This window comes from Polypterus senegalus, chromosome 12 (assembly GCF_016835505.1).
Source record: "Polypterus senegalus isolate Bchr_013 chromosome 12, ASM1683550v1, whole genome shotgun sequence".
Lineage (NCBI taxonomy): Eukaryota > Metazoa > Chordata > Cladistia > Polypteriformes > Polypteridae > Polypterus > Polypterus senegalus.
Window position 1 is genome coordinate 140,077,503 of NC_053165.1, and position 20,549 is coordinate 140,098,051.

Sequence of the window (20,549 nt, forward strand, 5' to 3'; positions counted from 1 at the left end):
TTCACAACAAGCCATTTTGTTTCACAAATGTTTGTAAATGGAGACTGCATGGCTTGGTACTTGGTTTTGTGCACTTGTGGCAATTGGTCTGATTGAAACACCTCAATTCAATATTTAAGAGGTGTGTCCCAATACTTTTATCCATATAGTGTAAATATATGTAGAGAAAGATAAAAGGTAACAATTTAATTAAAAGATCATTATATACAATCTTTAAAAACATCATAAAATAGTAAATACAAAAAATACATTTACGGTTGATATCAATAAATAAGCAAGCAATTATCTCACCTTGTGCATCATCAGTGCTTGTGGCTGGAAAACAAAAAAATATACTTAGTATATGACAATGGATATTGCAGGAAAACAACTAAATGAACCTGAAATCTGTGATGACAGAACTAACTATAACAACCCAAAGCCTATAATGCAGATTTCCTAAAAACCCCTGTTGTCATCATCATCATTTTGTTTTCTTAAGTAGTAATATTTATTTTTGTTTTTGTCTATCTGGACACCACTATTTTGTGTTTCTGGTTTTTATGTAAACTGACATTTTTGTGCATCTAATCTCTGTGATGTCACATGATTGCAAGGTCTTGTAAATCAAAAGCACACAAAATAACAAAATGTGGTGAGGACCTATAAACACTCCCTCACAATTTCTGGACAGCACCTACACTTCTGTCTAAAGATGGGCCTCACCCCAGAGAGCCTACAGCCTCAGGCAACAGACTGTCTTTTCCAGCCTGTGCAGGCCCAAAATGAGCTATGGTTCTTAAATTTCAAAAGTGACTTAAAATAACCACAGTATTCAAAAAAGAGGAGACAGAAAACTGAAAAAGAAAAAAAACTTTCTGGCCAACAAAACTAAGTATTTGAATATTTCTAAGAATTTATTGAAGAATTAAAGAGCCTAATAGGTTTAGCCTGATAAGCACCAACACCTTAAATGAAGAAATCCAAATACAGAAAACAGGAATAGTACTTTAATTCAAAATCAGGGATTGAAAAGACAGAACTCCCCTCCTAAATTCAATAGAACTTAATAGTCCACAGTAAATAGTCCACCATTCGACACTGCCAAAGCTGCTGTGATAAGCGCAACCTCAGCAGGAATACTTGCTGGGTGGAACCCCAGCTGCATGATTTGTTGGCCCCACTCCTTGGGGTTCAACCCAAACAACACACAAGAGACAAAGGAGAAAAATAAGACATACATAGATACTGTACAAGAAATATCATGAAGTTAATAAAAATTATATTATAATGACATAACAAAATCAACATAACAAATATAATATTTCAATAATAAACGTCAGCTGGAGTGACTACTCTGGCTGTGCCATGACACTGTGACCGGCGACATCATGGCTGTCGGTTTATATATGATGGCCATGTGAGTAAAGTAGTGTACTAATTTCTGTTAAGTAAATAAAAAAACTAAAGAAAAGTTTTTGTTCAGATTTGTAGTGGTGCAAGTCCTGGTATGAACTTCAGTTTAGTTTTGAATGGGATGCTTGTGAACTCATTTAAACTTGACAATAAATTTTTTGACTTTTTGTGTTTTGTCAAAAAGTTCCTTTCTGCAATGTCTTAAAAATAAATCTCTGTCACTTAACTTACTAATTTATTCTGTTTTGACAATTATGGAAAGATTCAGAAGCGTACAACAAAATTAGTAGATGGGATTTCAGTAATGAAACAGGGATTACTATCCTGCTACCTATCAACTATCACAAGAAAACGTTACAGGAAAATCAGAGCTCTGTCAGGGAAAACATGTGCAGGTAATAAAGGAATTAAAAAATGAGGGCCTTGGCTATGCCAATATGGTAGGCATGCCTTTTGCATCTTGCAAAAATATTAGTCACATTATTCAAAGAAACCTAAATGTAAAAGAGTAAAAAAGGCAGAAACCAAAAGAAAAGCCCCAAAGAAAGAAAGAAATCTCCTTAAAGTATGTTAGGCATTTCATGAAAACATGCCCAGCACCTCTGCGAAATTTTGACACTAATATTTCTGTCAGATGAATATTTCCAGTTCACAAGTACAACAATCTAATATATAAAGCAAAGTTGATGTATGTATGTGTGTGTGTATGTACAGTACAGGCCAAAAGTTTGGACACACCTCCTTATTCAATGTGTTTTCTTTATTTTCATGACCATCTACAGCACTCCATCACTCTCCTTCTTGGTCAAATAGCCCTTACACAGCCTGGAGGTGTGTTTGAGGTCATTGTCCTGTTGAAAAATAAATGATCGTCCAACTAACCTGACTTCTGCACAACACAACTGCTGGTCCCAACCCCATTGATAAAGCAAGAAATTCCACTAAATAACCCTGATAAGGCACACCTGTGAAGTGAAAACCATTTCAGGTGACGACTACCTGTTGAAGCTCATCGAGAGAATGGCAAGAGTGTGCAAAGCAGTAATCAGAGCAAAGGGTGGCTATTTTGAAGAAACTAGAATATAAAACATGTTTTCAGTTATTTCACCTTTTTTTGTTAAGTACATAACTCCACATGTGTTAATTCATAGTTTTGATGCCTTCAGTGAGAATCTACCAATGTAAATGGTCATGAAAATAAAGAAAACACATTGAATGAGGAGGTGTGTCCAAACTTTTGGCCTGTACTGTATGTACTGTATGTATGTTTGTTTGTTTGTCAGCATACATGTTGCAACAGACGTTCATGGTGGCGCCATCTAGCGGCATATTTGCTCCCTGTGTGTCGCTCTTTACCCATGTTTCGTTAAATTGCCAAGAGATGGCGCAAGTGTCCAAGTATAAGAAGGCCGACTGCTTTGATTGGGTGAAGGCAAACTGCCATATAGATGTAAAACTTGAATGACCCAGTGAGCATGACCGGCTCACACACCCGCGTTTCCGTGGGTCACACTCCCACACGCACTGATGCTGCTGTATTTCATTCGCCAACGTCCGTTATATGCAAGCACGTTTTAACAGAGACTTGCCTTAAAAAGACAGCATCCTTCCCCCACCATTTCCCCTAGACACAGCAGCGGATGTATGTCACTTCTGTCTGTAGTTACCATCGTCAACACTCCTTAGAAACAGAGCACCATCCCCACCATTTTTCCCAGTACAGTTTCAGTGCTACTATTTCTCACTGGCTTTCCATATTTGTGGTGCTATTTCCTTGCTTTTCCGACTCACAGTACGATTTCAGTGTTGCTCTTTCTGACTGACTGGTGCTATTTGTTCACTTTCCGACGTGTTGTAAATAACGTAAATTCATCTCACTGTGGTGGTTATTTCGTACGTAATACCATGTAACACATTATAATTGTCCTGCTTTTCGCTACTATACCCATGCCACCGAAAAAAAGATATAGAATTGGAAGGTCCACTTCAGATGCCACAATAAAGTCTATTTCAAGGGTGTCTGAAACGCCACAGCAATCCAGAGTGGAGGAACTTACAATAAAATGTCAATCAGAAAACTGTTTGTTCTATTTCTATGCTCTGTTTCTTTCATTTGGGAAATTCACCGGTTATAGATTCCCGGGCAACGCCTGGTACTCCTGTTAGTACTAAATAAAACAGACAGAGAAAACACCTAAGGGTAAAAGTTTTTTTTCCTTGATGCAAAAGATTTAATTGCATTTTTAATATGGAAAAATTAAACTAAATAGTTAATTGAACTGTGAGGTGGACAAAGGTAATTCTAAATGTTAAAAATAGTGCTGTAATTGGGACTATTTTGTTAATGCCCAGACCTTTAGCTACTATAAACATCAATCAATCAATCAACATTTATTTATATAGCACATATTCATACAAAAAAATGTAGCTCAAAGTGCTTTACAAAATTAATAGAAAAATAGGAGACACAATAAAAGATAACATAAGTCAACATTAATTAACATAGAATAAGAGTAAGGTCCGATGGCCAGGGTGGACAGAAAAAACAAAAAAAAAACTCCAAAGGCTGGAGAAAAAAATAAAATCTGTAGGGGTTCCAGACCAGAACATTCTGATGACTCCCAAAGATACTTCACTCTCTTTTCCTGTTCAGTGAGGCAATATGCTGGATATATTGAGTCAGTTGTATTTTGCTGCTGTGCCTATGAAGTACTGAACAAACTACACAAAGTATTTACTGGAAGCAAAGTTAGGAAGACAATTATCTTGCCATTGAAATTCAACTCATTTTGCCTTTTATGTTTTTTTACCTAATTCTACCAGGGAGCACATGTTGCTACGTTTTGAAGCACAGTTTGGTCTGGCAGGGGAAGTTGAAACACATATGTTGCAGTAACCTGAAGTGACCTGATTTGTGTCCATCTTACCTTAATCGTTAGACACATTTCTCACAACTTAGACAGTTGTACTCTTTTAAATCTGAATCTAAAACCAGTAAAAAACCTGATCCAAGTGTCTGACTTCCTTATCTCTTTCTCTTTCCTGTACTGACTGGTTTTGAAAGTCCTTCTGCCAGCTCCATTTCCTCGTTATGCTTTGTGTAAGTGGTGCTTGGAAATAATATAAAAATATTACAATTAAAAATCTAATGTATAATGTGTACAAGACATCTTTTTCATAATATGTTTTTTGTTCATTGTCACAATATTTTTTACTAGTTTTAATTAACGTTATAAGCCAGTGGATCCCAAACGCTATCCTGGGGACACACTGTGGCTGCAGGTTTTTGTTACAACTAGATTCACAATCGGTGATAATAATCGATAACACCTGATCTCATTTAATTAGCTGGTCTTTTTTACTCTTCTCTTATTCTGCATTCAGAAAAACACAACAGTATGGTTTATACATTTATCAGACATTTAGAAATATTTCTATTGTTTTCTAAAGCTATAAACGCTTATCTCTCTTTTGTTGTTTTCCTAGTATTTTCCCCCTTTTCCTGTGTAGTTTGCTTCCTTCATTTAACCCTAATAGTGACAATTAACAACCAGCATAGCAGACACTCGTGATGATGAAAGCAGCAACGACTTCAGTGTCAGACTTGCTAATTAGTAAAGAATCAATTAAATAACCAGAACACCAGGAAAAGCAGAATGAAAACTAGGTTGAAAAATTTGTTAATGACTTAAAAAAATAAAACTACAAATTCCCCATATAACTGCTTATTACATTTTAATGAAAATCTGCCAAACTTAGTTTGTTATTTCTACATTAGTTCCAAAATGCAGAAACTGGGAAATAACGACTCACTTAATTAGGCTAAGAGTCCAATGAGAAACAGAAGTTGGTTGGAACAAAAACCTGCAGCCACAGGGGGTCCCCAGGAGCGAGTTTGGGCAACATTGTTATAAGCAATTTGTCATCTTATGTTTGTCCCACGACCTCAGACCTGACAACCAATTAACACCCACAAAAGAATGAAAAAGTAATGTTGCAGGATCCCAGTCCTGATGTGCATCCCTAGTTTCATCTTCATAAAATTGTTTAATAAATATACTGCACTAACTGAATAAAGTACTGGTTGCAATGTGAACCTGAGGTCAATGTGGCTTATTACAGCCAAAGATTCCCAATTGTAATACTATATACAGACATGACTAGTATAGTGCCCCATGGAGGAAAATACTCCTAATATGATTTAGCAGGCGAAGTAACAAAAAGAGAAACTAAAAATCTGAAAGACTACAAAAGTCTACCAGGATGGTGTCATAAACTGTCTCTTCCAAGAGACATATGAGAAACGTTCAATTTATTTTTGTATAGCACTCTTCAATAAGTACAAAATCAGAGTGCTGTAGCAAGTTTACAAATGCAATGCAAATTATTTGATTTACATACATAAATATAGAATGGTTAAACACTTAAACAAAGCATATTCAATATGATTTACAAAGCAATCATAACAATATAAATCTGTTAACATTACTGTACAATTATGAAAAAGAAAGTTGATAAAAGCTGACATTGATCCTATGCATGAAAAGCTCCAGTGGCTTAGTATTTCTAAAATGGAAATATGCACATTTAGGGGAGCACAATGAGCAGTGCTACCATACAAGAAAAGTTATAAAATATACTGCGTATTTGTGATGTATATTTTATTCATGCATTACAAAAACATTATGTATGCAATACATGTCCCTGCATTGATGTGTATAAGTACTGTAATTATTTAACATGGGGATGACTAAAGTCTCAAGCTTGATTACTTCTGTATTAGATGCTATATCTATTTTAGTAATCTTTTTTATCATAAACTTTGAAACTCTCTTCAAATTCCAACTGTGCACGACCTTCTGTGACTTCTGACAGCACACTTTTGGTTTTAACAAGCACATTCATGCTGAAGATCCACAATTTTCCTCTTTGTTTAAAAGTTGTCATTACCATGTCTCATCATACTATCCTATCCTTGACCTTTGACATATTGTTCAGGCAACTACTGTAGAATTTAAATCTACTGAGTAACCTAAGTAATAGGATATCCAGTTTTAATTCATTGATTTTTTGATTCATGTTTTAATGTGAATCTATGTGACAGAATTTACATAAAAATTGTTTGATGGATGGATGTATGGACTGACTGAATGATTCCCTACTAATTTTTACAAGGTGTTTTAAAAACAAATCATTGATTATAGGAAGACAAACATAACATTTTTGGTTTTATACTTAATATCTTATTAATAATTTATAAAACTTACCCAGTGCCGAAGCCACCACTCCACAGATCACTAGCAAGAAAGACAAATCCATCACCCCTGTGTGTTAGAAGAACATGGCGATATTGAGTTTATCAACTACAAACAAATTATGTGTTTACAGAGAAATCAGAAACAATCATTCTAGATTGAATCAATGATTTGAAGGGTTTCTGTTTGTGACATTGGGATTCAATTTTTTTCTCACCAGGGTACCATATGAGTAAGAAAAATAAGTGAGCAACTACAATTAATGGTCAAAAAAATACAAAATTTCAACTCATATCATGCAAAATACATATTGAGAAAGTAATATTAAACAAAATGAACATATACTATGTGACCAAAAGTTTGTGTACACCTGATCATCACGCCTACAGTATATGGGCTTGTTGGACAGCCCATTCCAAACCCATGGGCATTAATATGGAGTTGGCCTTCCCTTTATGACTATAATAGTCTCCACTCTACTGGGGAGGCCTTCCACAATGATTTTAGGAATTTGTTCCCATTCAGACAAAAGAGCATTTGTGAGGTCTGCTACTGATGTTGGACGAGAAGACCTGGCTCCAGTCTAAGCCAAAGATGTTCAATAGGGTTGAGGAGAGGGCTCTATGCAGGCCTGTTCCTCCACACAAAACAAATCAAACTATGTCTTTGTGGACTTTTGTGCACAGGAGAATAGTCATGCTGGAACAGAAAACAGCCTTTGTCAAACTGAAAGCACACAATTGTTTAAAATATATTTTGTTTGTTATAGTATTAACAGTACCTTATACTGGAACCAAGGGGCCAAAGCCAAACCCTAAAAAACAGCCCCAGACTATTATCCCTCTTCCATCAAATTTTAAAATAGGGACTATGCCCTCCAGAAGGTAGGTTTCCCCTGGCATCTGCCAAACACATATTCATTCAGCAGACTGCCAGATTGTGAAGCATGGTTCTTCACTTCAGAGAACACATTTCCACTACACCAGAGTCCAATAGCATTGTGCTTTACAGCGGTGTTTCTCAATCTCTCTGGTATCGTAACCCACTTTTTGTGACCAAACAAGTGAAGGGGTTGAGGGGTCTTCCTTTGAGACATGAGAGCAAATGGGTAAGGGGTCCTTAATGAATCGTGTATGATAATCAGAGTGTTTGGATCAGGTGTATTTTTGAATTGAGAATGATTGTCAGAATGGGTGACGGATCAAGTGCGATTCTCAAAGCAGCAACCTGCTTTGTGACCCACTACCGTTATGAACAATAGCAACTTGTGACCAGGCAGCTGCAGTGGTTGAGAAACGCTGGTTTACACCACTTGGCATTATGCATAATCAAAGGCTCGTGTGCAGATGCTTGGCAATGGAAAACCATTTCATGAAGCTCCTGACAATCAGTTCTTGTGTTGTGTGTTGATGTTGTTTTGAGAAGTAATTTGGAAAACGAAGGAACAGCTGATGGGCAATTATTACACGCTATGAGTTTGCATGATATAAAGTACCAGTTTGTGGCTGAGCTGTTGTTGCTCCTAGATGCTTCTACTTTGCAATAGTTACTGCTGACAGGGGTAGATCTAGCAAAGCAGAAATTTCAGGTACAAACCTGTGGCAAAGGTGGCACACAGATTGTGGATCCTGATGTATGTATTGAGAAAATAGAATATCTTAACCAGTCACAATACCTTTAAAAATGTTTGCTAAGAGCAAATTAATTTAAATGCAAATTTCTTGGGTTTTTATTTGATAAAGCCAGCTACATCAAATAGTTGGTTGTGTCTATGGTTTTCAACTGACTCTCAGATCATAACTTGTTCACTTGACATTTTCTGTCTTATGAAAGGTAAACCTTTCAGTCCTTCCCAGGTAACATGTAGCCATGATAATTCTTACAAAATTAGTTCTGTGATAAGAAATAGAATTAATAATATTTTTTATATACTAATTTTACTAATCCTAAGGTACCCTATTCCTTTGATGTTAATACCACTAGTTTGTTTCATTTGGTCCTCTTAGATGTCTTTTACTTTAAGCAGTAACTTGCATCCAAAATAAGAAATAACAGTAATGCACAGACAAAATTAACCAAATTATATATGTTAACACAATAATAAAATCAAATAGCTGAAATATTCACAAACCTATAATTGGATTGAGCAGGTTTAAATATAGGTACACAGATATATAATACAAAAAAAGAAATTTCAAGTGTTTATCCACTTGGGTCATTACATTGGATGAGGTGGATAACAAAACAAAATGCAAAATGTATCAAAAATCTACAATATGGAAATAAGAAATTATGGACAGAAAACTGGGAACTCTAAAAAATAAAATTCCAAAAAGATTATCTTGTTTGAGTAAAAGTGATTTACAACAGAAGCCAAAACTGCTACCATTAAAAGAATATTTGTCCCTAGAATAATGTACTCTGTGTTCCACCAAGCTTCCTACAACCAAGAAAGATTGTAGGCAGAATATTAGAGTGGTGTGATAATGAAAGAAAATTACTGGGGAAAGTCAAGCGTCCAACATCTTTAAAAACATAACACTAAACACTAATAAACCTGTTACTTAACAGAAAATAAGAAACAATAGATATGAGGTATTTGTTGGGAACATTATTAAGAGTTGCTGTTATTTAGGGGATTTTTCTTGTTTAATTTTGTGTTATAATACTTTGGATAATGTTATTATTATTTTCATTGACATTTTGAAAACAGACATTTTGTGACATCTTTTTATTGGCAATGCCAAGCTATTGCTATTAGCGCTTGTTGACTGTGCAATTTGCATAATGCAATATCTAATATTATAATGCTGCCATTTTAAAATACGAAAGCACAGAAAAGTTGGCATCTCAGTTTTTAGATTCCATAATAAATAATGACTAGCACTTTTCTTGAATTGTATTTTCTCATTTATGACTACAGTTTTTAACTCTTGGCAAATGTACTTTGACTTTGATTTTGGCTCAAATTTTGAATTTTGTTATTATGATGGTTTTAATGCTAGTCCATTTGATTACCCCTTTTGCCAGATTCCTTTTATGTCCCAGTTCATCTGACTGGACAGCTAGCCTGGAGGAATCTAGGTGAAATAAGATGAAAGGGTAGTCTAACTGGGCATGAAATGGGGCTGAGTCTTGCTGAAACAAGATGAAGTGGTGAGTTGCCTTGCACTATGATATCCCATTGAGCTGAGAGGAAGCTGAACTGAGATAAAGATATACATAATAAAGAAGATCAGTCTCCATGTTTTTATCCATGGAGAAGGAGAAGAACATCTCTCCCTCAACAGCCACATTCAGAAAGACCGTGTCACCTGGGCCTATGGAGATGGCATGCTGAATCAAAGATCAGGCCAGAATAGAACATAATGATGAAGGGGCTATTTCCCAGGTCATATTCTTGTTAACATTTTGACAACACTCATTTGAACTCTGCCTATATTTTGGGCATATTATCTTAAATACATAAATAAAGGTATCTTTTTTTCTCCTGTCTTGTTCTGATACTCCTTCTACTTTCCTGGGGTTATAGAATTTTATGGAAAGTGGAAACATTCTGAACAACAGTAATAGTCAACTTTGACAGAATGGTAAGAGAATTGGATTTGGGGCGTTCTTTTAGGGTCTATATAATAAAGGATATAAAGGAGAATAGGGTAATTCTAGGACCCTGCCACATCAAAACACAAATAACACAAAATAATATTTAAGGAGACAGCCCAAAAACATAAGTTATAAAACAAATGAAAATATATTGGTGTGAGCTCTGTGACAGACTGAGAACCTGTCAAAGCAGATCTATGCCTACGCTGCCAAGATAGGCTCTAGCCCTTTTAATACCTTACTTTGGAATAAGCTGTATAAGAAAATTATGCATACATAGCCAGAATGGCCGAGGCAAGTTATTATGGGTAGACTAATAAATGTACAAAGAGCACAGACATAAAAAAATCAATAAACATGAGGATATAGTATGGTAAAGCATTCTGGAGAACATGTACTCAATTTGCATGCTAAAAAATGCTAGGAACAATTTAAGTTGTCCACAAAAGGGTTATAAAGAAGAAGAAAGCAGTAACATATTTATTTTGTGAATAAACAGTAGCAAAATAAATGTGGGAAATGCTGTAGGAAAAATAAAAACGTTTACTTTATACCAAAGAGATTCTAGCAAAGTTATTTACTGATTGGAAAAACAAAGAAAGATTAACAGAAAAAGGGAAAAGAATTTGAATAGTAATTAAAGTTATAAAAAAATCATTATAGTGGTAATGTAATAAACATATGAAATTAAGTTCATATATTGTCATTGTTACATTTTCCAATATAGAGTGTACATAATACAATGAAATTCTAACATATCCTCAGAACTGTAACAATAATACAACTCCCACAAAGACAAATACACAAAAATTGTATACTGTGCAGAACATGTTTAATCTACTTTATATCTCCATCCATTTTACTCACCCACTTACCCATAGGGCATGGTCATGGGTGATCGGCCAGCTAAAGCTAGTCCCAACAATCATTGGGTACAAGGCAGAAACAACACCTGCTCACAGCGCCAGTCCATTGTACAGTGAACGCACACACTAGGCCCAATTTGACAAGACCAATGCATCTAACCTGCATGTAGGTGGAAGCCTAAGCAACTGAAGAAAACCCAAGCTGACATGTGGAGAACACGCAAACACCACAGAGTAAGCACCTGAGACATGAACCCTAGTCTCCTTATTGTGAGGCAGTAGCGCCACAATGCCACCCATTTATACAGGGTGGCGCAGGGAAAAGGGAAATTTTGGAACTAGGTGTTGGCGAACCTGGTGCGTCAGCAATTGTTTGGGACCAATACAACGTTGTTTAGAACCCTTTGCCATTAGTTATACTGGAGCAGTGGAGTGGTGAGCCTTTTATAAGAATGGTGATAGTGTGACTGCTGCTCAAAGGGAACTTTGGCATCATTACTAGTTAGTTCATCATGATCATGTCCCATCTGCTCATGTGATTACGTCCATCCATTAACCAACCTGCTATATCCTAATTACAGGGTCACGGGGGTCTGCTAGAGCCACTGGGTGCAAGGCAGGAAACAAACCCCAGGCAGTGCGCCAGCCCACACACACCCACACACCAAGCACACACTAGGGACAATTTAGAATTGCATGTATTTTGACTGTGGGAGGAAACCAGAGTACACCCATGCAGACACGGGGAGAACATGCAAACTGCACGCAGGGAGGACCCGGGAAGCAAACCTGGGTCTCCTAACTGTGAGGCAGCAGCGCTACCACTGTGCCATCGTGCCACCCTTGTGATTACAACATGGGTGCGTAATTTTGAAGAAATGGGTTCAGCCTTAAAAAAAGAAGTCCATAGTTGGAGCCACTTGTCATGCTGCCCGACAATCGATGGCAGCTATTCGATGATTGCTTGGAAGGCACATCATTTCACGTAACAGTGACATTCCATGGCCTCTGAGATCCCCAGATCTCACTGTTTGTGATTTTTTTTTTTTTTGGGGACATCTTAAAAGCCATGTGCACCGCACACATCCTGCAACCATTGCTGAACTAAAAAGTAGAATTTGAGAGGAAATCGCTGGCATTCCTCTTGACAAGTTATGTTAGGCAGAATTTCCACAACAGACTGTCAGAATGCGTACGGAGAAATGGACACCTAAAATGGCTGTTTTACCTTGTTGTCCAGCACTTTGTTTGAGTCCCACCTTGATTTATATGTCCAGGTTAAAAAAAAGGAAAAGTCATTTGTGAATGTGTTTGTGTTCTTTTTCATCCATGTTTATGCTTCCAAAATTCTGTTTTGAAAAACTCTAAATAAGGCTCCTGTCTCTCATGTACATTTAGTCTAAATATTTACCCCCGACAAAGTGCATCCATGTGCCCTTTGGTGGACTATCAAGTGTGCTCTAGTCTAAATTTTATATGGTATAAAAGGTTTCTGGTATCTCTGCAATTGAAAAACTTCATTCAGTATTTGGATACACACAGGCCATGCTCATGTTTCACTCAAATTTGACACATGCAATTATTTTAGAGAAGTGTGAACCGCAAAAAAGTATCAGAAGTTTTCAGATCAGATTTATACTACTTTCTTACATGGTACTAAATCCAGTTCAGACATATGTTATGTGAATGTTGCGAATGTGACCAGTGGTTGAGCACTTGAAGTGATATTACTAAAAATTGACTCCATTCTACCTCATTATTTTTGCAACCTTAATCATACTGCTGCCTTAAAAAAACAATATTACTTATAGTACAGACCCAGCATGCAAAAGGAAAGAAACTAAGGTGATCAGATTAATAATCATTTGTTGTGTTTGTCACCAACCAACTGAGTACAGTCAGTACATGTTTTCTGACAAAAATGGTGTGCCTCAAGCAGGTAATTGAATAACCCATTTGACATTCTGAATTGTCAACAAACTCCTCCACATCTCACTCTCACCTGTCCTGGCTCCTCTCCTCATGCCTCTTTGACTCTAGGTACTGAGCTGACAGTGATAATTGCACTCATGCAAACAGCCACAATTTTTTCATGTCCTGTTTCCCTTCCTTGCCATCACAAGCACCCAAATTTGAAGACATCTGCACTGAAAACAACAAAAAGTAGTCAGAAAGCTGTTCGTATTTATGGGGATCTGTAACTGCATTTCACATCTGTCTATGAATTTGTTTATTACTTATTCACATGTGGGACACACTCAGCATTATTACACCTAATGTTAACTTTTATTATTAGATTGGGGTTTCTTGCAAAATAAAGTGGAATAGTACCATACCATTCCATTTTTTAACATCCTGAACAAAGTCACAGGGGGCTGGAGCCTAACCCAGCATGCACAGGGCTCTAGGTAGGAACAATCCCTGAAAAGGACACTAATCCATCATAGGGTTAAAACAAACACACACACACACACACCCTAGGGTCAATTTAGCATCCTCAAACAAAAAAACTAGATGTATGTTGTCAAATATGATAAGCATGGGAGGCAGCTAAAGGGCTTGAATAGTGACAATTCCATGTCTGACCAAGGGGTGGCAAGGTGCACTGACTTTTTCTCTGACTATTATGCAGACCATTCATGGGAAATTCCACAGAGTTCTGGCACCCATGATGACACCACTTCTTATTTTAGTGCCCACGATGATGCCACTTCCAGGCACCCGTAATGACCTCACTTCCGGTTCTGCTGCCTGTGATGAAGTCACTTCCTGCGCAGACCTTTAAAGCCACCATCTTTGCCACATGTCATCAGTTCTGTTTTTGACACTGGGCCAGATACAACTCTTCCAAAAATTAACCCTTCTGCAGCAAGGGCATAATATATGGGTGGCTACCCCAAACCATTTTTTGTCTCCTGTCCATTCTTGTGACAATGTCAAAAATCAGAATTGAGGCGCCTTTAGCTACAGTATGCATCCACAGATTATATTATATGAGAGACAACAGGTGTCTCTGCGTTATGTGTGTCACATTATCCTGCATGTTTAAGTCTGCTGTTTACTGGTCAGACTGAACTGGAGCAGTACTATGTTAAGTAGCAAAGTAACAGTACTATTAATGCTGTGGCTTCTTGCTGGACATCTCATGATTCTCTCTGTATTTCTTTAAACTAGTCTTATCTTCTAACTTGACCTTTAAGCAGAGTGTATCAACGGTTCATTGTTCCCAGTATAGATGAAAGGTAAAGTGCTGTGTGTTTGTTGTGGGGCTGGTTGACCACTGGTCTTCATCATGTTCCTAGTCTTACTTTTGATCCTTAATTCTTACCGTTTCCATTTCTTCCTTCTGCACTGAGTCTCGCTTTATCTATCTATACATGGGTGGGATGGGTATGGAGTGAGTGTCATGAAGGGGGTGTTATTGCTTGATATTAATGTTGATATCTGTTTAAGACCCTTTTTATGACTGTTGTTCCTTTTTCCATTCAACTTCAATAAAAATATCACAGAAAAGTAAATAAAAAATGACAAAAGTAATGAGCTAATGGTTAATTGTCTATACTGCAGATGGAGCAGAAAATCAACAGTGACTGTGGTTTTCTGCTTAACCATCACACAAAATGATGTGGAAACTTTCACAGAGACAGTTTACTACAGTGGTTCAGATGTTAGATTTGTTCCATTGATCGTGTATTCAAAAAATGGTTCATCACTGCCCCCTTCTTTCCTCATCATCTGGGAATCCTCTTCAAATGGAGGAAAGAATGTACTTGATTCAGTGCTACTTCACTGCTACTATCTACTGGCAGAGCACAACTTACAGTTAGTAAGCTGGAGGAGAGGCATACCTGGTGCACTGCACCACCAAACTGCCAAGGGCCTTTTTAAGGGGAACCACTGTACCACATGTTATATTATTATAAAGAAAGAAGAAAAACCAAGGAAGAGTGAGTAAGAGATTAACAGTAAAGGATTAGCCACTAGACCTATTGATGACAGTTTATAAAAAACTGAAGGGAATAAGATTTAGGGAGTGTAAATGACTGAAAAATCAGAATAAAAAAATTAAAAGTGGAGGAAACCTAATAGTCATAAGAATTGTAGTTATGATATACTGAATTGGTGTAAAGTGTAGGGTATAGTGAAGTAGTAACAATTACAGTATATCAAGCATTTGGAAATTATTGCATAACTACTTTAGTGAGAAGTCAAGCAAAATGACACATTTATTGGCTAACTAAAAAGATTGCAATATGCAAGCTTTTGAGGCAACTCAGGGCCCCCATATTGTAATCTTTTTAGTTAGCCAATAAAAGGTGTCATTTTGCTTGACTTCTCACTACATTCATAATGGCTAACAAACGGTACAACACCCTAGTACTTTAACTACTTTGAAATACTTTAAGTGAGTAAGTGAAAAGAGACCTAATAAGACAATTATTTTAAATAATGGATTTAGGGCAAGTTAAAAAAGAATGATTCTACATTGGTGTTTGCAAAGTTAGACATTAAAGATTAAACAGCACTGACTAGTAACAAGTGTCAGATTCTTTTCTGCTGACTTTTATGTAAATGATCCTTTGTTCTCCCCAGTTGCAAGCAGACTACAGCACCATCTTTTGACTGTCACTAAAGAAAGAAGCTGCACAGCAGCACAACACCAGCACTGCTTTGTTACCATTCCAGGGATCTGTGCACCGTTTGCATAGCATTTGCATGTGCTGTTTACATGTGTTTTCTGTGGGTAGTCCAGCTTTACCTCTCATGTTAAGATAACCAACACCTATAAACTGACCCAGTATGAATGCAGGTTTTTGTCTCCGTAGGTAAGCACTGTAAGATGCTAGTGTTTTTGCCAGTTTGGCTCTCCCAAGCACATATAGTTTCCAGCTCTCCACAACCTTGTTACAAAATAATCAAATTTAGAAAAAGAACAGAAATGTTATCTTCAGAAGAGTTTTTTTTCTCAGGTCCTTATGAAAGTTAAAGTTAAGAATGTTTATAACACCATCACAAATCAGTACTAATTATTTTCAAAAACAGCTTACTTTGGAAGGGCGACTGACAAAAACATGAGGACTTTCTACATGTCCAAAGATTTCTTTCACATTTATCCATGCACCTATTAATCCAGATGGCATGCTGGCTTTTGGGTTGGCGCTGCTGCTTTACAGCTCCAGAGATCCTGATTCAGTTCCAACCAATGTGATCGCCTGTGTATAAATTTCTCTGTTTTCCCACAACAACCCTGCAATGGACTGGTCTTCCAGTATCGGCCTTTGCCTTTGATTACTTTTTCAGATGTGTTCCATATAAGGTTTAATTGAAGCCAGAATCTATTCTGACAGCTCAAGTGTTAACACTGGGCTGGCCATCAGTAAACTTCAAGATACACAGGCACAAAGCATTCTCAGACACATCGAGTTAGTGTGCAGTGCCAATAAACTTGACATGGTAGGAAACTGGAGTACCTGGGGAAAACTAATAGCAAGAACATACAAGCACTTAACATACAGAGACTGGATGTTTTTTCTCCTTCCATTTTTTACACCATTATATGGCACTCTATACATTTGCTTATTTTCTTTTTGAGATAAAGTGTTTATTGAAATTTTATTAGTAAAAATGAGCAAAAAAATAACACAGTTTTCTCATAAAATAAAAAAATAGTCAAAAGAAGCAATGATAAATATTAACAGTGACAATAACCTTGCCCAGGACTCTATACCAACCACAAAAATATGCCGAGATGAACAGGAGGAAATAAATAAATTCAAATACAAAACCAAGGAGGGAAATGTAACCTGGACAGATCCTATATGGATAAAATGTAGGTAGAAAGAGAGAGCACAATGACTTCCACCACAATAGTTGCACCACAGCATGCTGCGTTGCAATATACGCATTTTGCAATATACACCACTGAGTTTTCAACAAGAGTAAGGTTGAAAAATGAAGATTGCCAAGATGTAGAAAAGACACATCAAATTTCCAGAGAGAGGCTAGAGATGCCTCTGCAGCTACTGTGCTAAACAAAAGAGCATCCTCTGGAGGGAAGATAGGGAGAAGGATGAGAAGCTGACTAAATGAAAACTTTGGTGAAGCAAGACAACTTAGTGTGAAATATAGTAAAGATAAAATTAGCATAGCAAAAGAAATATAAAAAGGTAAGACTTAATGGCATGCTGCAAACATATTCAAAGAATTACTTGTGATGTTTGACTGGCAAAAGAGACATCAGGGTTCAAAGAGGCAGACTCATGTAAAAATGATTTCAAGCAGTAAAGTAAATGCAGTGAACAGCTCTAAATTAAATATTTTGGACATTCAGGCTCTTTGAAGAAAAACTAGCATATTTTCTGGCCACACAAAAGGTATAAAAGTAGCATAAAGAAACACTAATGCTACCACTCAAAATTCCTTATTACACTATGCTAGAGATTTCAATACTAGACACTTTGTAAATGAGTAGAGAATAAAAAATCTATTTTAACATTGACACTGCTAGGAGTTAATGCAGTATTTCGCAGATAGCAATTTGTCAGCCTAGTCCTTTAAGCGCTTCTTTCTTTACTGAAATGCAAATATGTGAAATGATATGGCAATATGAAGCATTTTAATCAAATAGTATGTTACCTATTGCATAAATATGAATTAAGTCTTATTACTAACCATGCAGATCACTGTTTATATATACTGACATACTGCAACACACTCGTATGAAAATGATTAGGTGGGCAAAGGGAAGTAGTGAAGATGTGGCCTTACCATTAAGGATGCCATAAACCACAGAATATGAAGCAGTTAATATCCTAGCAGACAAATAACCTGGGAAAACTCAAATGACTGCAGTTAAACCCTTTGTTGCTGTTGATGCTGTTATATTATATTCCATTTAATAATTGTGTGTGTTACAAATAACACAGTCAAGTCTTTCTTAATTAAATAGCAGTGTTTAAAATAATACCAATATATTACACAGAACCTAGCATTTCTTTTATCAGCCATTAAAGATAAAGAAAGATAACAAAACAAATTACTTTTGTCACTTACAATCCGTATCATTTGAAGCACTTTAGTATCTTAGAATGAAACAAATAATATTTTATTGCACCTCTCAGCACCTACACCTGACGTGTGTGTTTTTAAAAAAGGTAACACTACAATTTCCTTGAATGAGTTCAAAAACACTTAACAGGCTGCAGAGGGTTTTGATATATACTGTAATTATTACTAGGTTACCATAGAATACCAGCAATTCACATTATATTTAAGAACACATTTAAGTTGTTCTAACTGAAATAAATTGCTTAATATTTACTAAGCCTTTTTGTAAACTTTCCTATTTAAGTTGGAACAGTGTATTTAACTAACCTCACAAACAGCAACTAGTTTGGTCAGCATGTTATTATTCTTGTCTAGAGGTGCTGCCAAAAGTTTACAAGAAACAAAGTTGTTGATTCTATACTTACTAAACCTAAATTTAAAAATATATGTAAGAGTTACTAAAGTTATTAAAGATCACGTACTATAAAAACAATTGTCAAAACAGTAATGTTGTTGAGTAGCAAAACAGCACAAAGTTTTCTTCAGGCATTCCACTTTTCACTTTCCCAAAGAAATGCTATGGTAACTGGTAACCCTTAAACAAACTGTTTGCATGAGGGTGCCATGTGTTGGACTAGTGAACTGGCTTTGCACTCCATGCTAGCTGGACTGACAGCAGCTTTTTACAATATTAAAATGGAAAATGTAGGCTAATCAAATGGATATTATATATATATATATATATATATATATATATATATATATATATATATATATATATATATATATATATATATATATAAAGATCTGATTTATCAGTTTTGGCATGATAGATAGATAGATAGATAGATAGATAGATAGATAGATAGATAGAACTGAAGAGCACTATATGATTGATAAATAGATGCGAGTTGTGCAGTTCTACTTACTGTGTGGGAGGTTAACAACATACTGTTTTTTCAGACCTGCTGGATCCAGTTCAGAGTCCCCGGGCTCCAGAGCCTATCCTAACTGCAGTAGAAGCAAGTTATGAAAAGCCTTGGACGTGGTGGTGGGGGTGGTGCCATTAGATAAGACTTGAAAGGGCGGCAGGCAACTTCCAGAATCACTGCCGCGTCCCCCATGTATAAATCTTCCTTCTTTACTTTTGTCTACTGTGCAAAAATGTTATCAGTTTCTTAACATTTTTTTTGTTCTTTCTACTTTTCATGTTTACTTTAAATCCTGGCATTTCATAGGTATTTTTCAGCATAAACTACATTCGGCACACTGAAGTAACTCGAGGTCGCGTTTTATCAGCTTCTACAGTCTAGCAAACAGACCCTTGCAGCCAGTGACCTCTTCAGAAGTTAAAAAAGAATAATAATAATAATTTAAAAAATAATAATAAAATCTAAGCAATGGTGAAATTAGGTATTCTTACCAATTTCTCGTTTTCTTCTAATGAAACAAACTTCCCTGAGACAGGGCCTGTTGCATACAAACTTTCAGGCTGTTTACTGTAACCGTGCACCGTTAAACGCTCGTAGACTCGTCGTCTCGTCTCCGCGAGCTGCGCGCGTGACTGGGACTGCGAGTGCGAGTGCGAGTGCGAGCGCGCCGCGCACGGGCCCAGGAGAAGCTGTCTGACAGCTGTGCTGTAACGCAGTCGCGATGGAGTAGATCCAAGTTTAAGTTTAGGGTGGGTGGGAGCTGCTGGACTAGGCTAGCAGGAAAAGAAGGAGGGGTCGAGAAAAGCTCTCGTGAACAAATGCGTCTTTCTTTTTTACCGCCTTTTCGAAAGTGCAAAGGGGTCTGTAACCTTCAGTGCATTCCCAGCATTGTGCCATATAAATAGAAACGACGCGAGAGCGGAGAAATGAACTGCAGTCCAGAACAGACTCGCGGCTTAAAATCTGCAACCTGAAACCCTTAAATATCATAGTACCCTAATGTTTACAGTGTCACAGTACGAATGCGACTATATGTTTAATTTAGAGATCATTCAGACGTACACATGGCCCGCATGTTCTGCACTTAGAGGGTCAAGACTAGTTTGCCAAAAACAGGGCCTGTTACAGCCCATTGAGGCCTTTGTTGTGTGGTTTTGGACTATACAAGAAATACATTGTTGTTGTTATTGTAAGACTCGAATACTGCTTTTAAAGATTTAAAAAAAATGCTTATATCAAAATACATCAATTTTGATGACAAAGAAAAGAAATTTCATGTGTGAAAAGATTAAAATAAAGATCTTGATGCTTTTGTGATTCGCATAAAGGTAAGGTTTTTGTGAAAGGAACTGCATTAAACAAACCTTGAAGAAATGCTTCAGGGTGAGACATTGATGCAGTGTCAGGATTTGCTTCCTTCTAACTACAAAGACTTCAGTACTGTTCCTGGT

At 36.7% G+C, this 20,549-nt stretch overlaps 1 protein-coding gene across 4 annotated transcripts in view; it reads right to left on the reverse strand.

Annotated features, from left to right (window-relative positions):
* The window catches only part of LOC120541720 (phospholemman-like), a 32,708-nt gene extending 12,872 nt beyond the window's left edge, over window positions 1–19,836 (reverse strand). Inside the window, exons 1-4 of one of the 4 annotated variants that reach the window (XM_039773610.1) lie at window positions 19,590–19,836; window positions 13,122–13,261; window positions 6,663–6,719; window positions 292–315 (exon numbers count right to left, since the gene is read on the reverse strand). In XM_039773610.1, coding sequence (XP_039629544.1) covers window positions 292–315; window positions 6,663–6,719; window positions 13,122–13,143 — 103 coding nt within the window. In that variant the 5' untranslated portion in view covers window positions 13,144–13,261; window positions 19,590–19,836. Of the gene's footprint in view, window positions 1–291; window positions 316–6,662; window positions 6,720–13,121; window positions 13,267–19,095; window positions 19,321–19,589 lie in introns of all 4 variants that reach the window. The other 3 variants (XM_039773608.1, XM_039773612.1, XM_039773611.1) reach the window with 3 other exon arrangements.
* Between the last annotated feature and the right edge of the window lie 713 nt (window positions 19,837–20,549).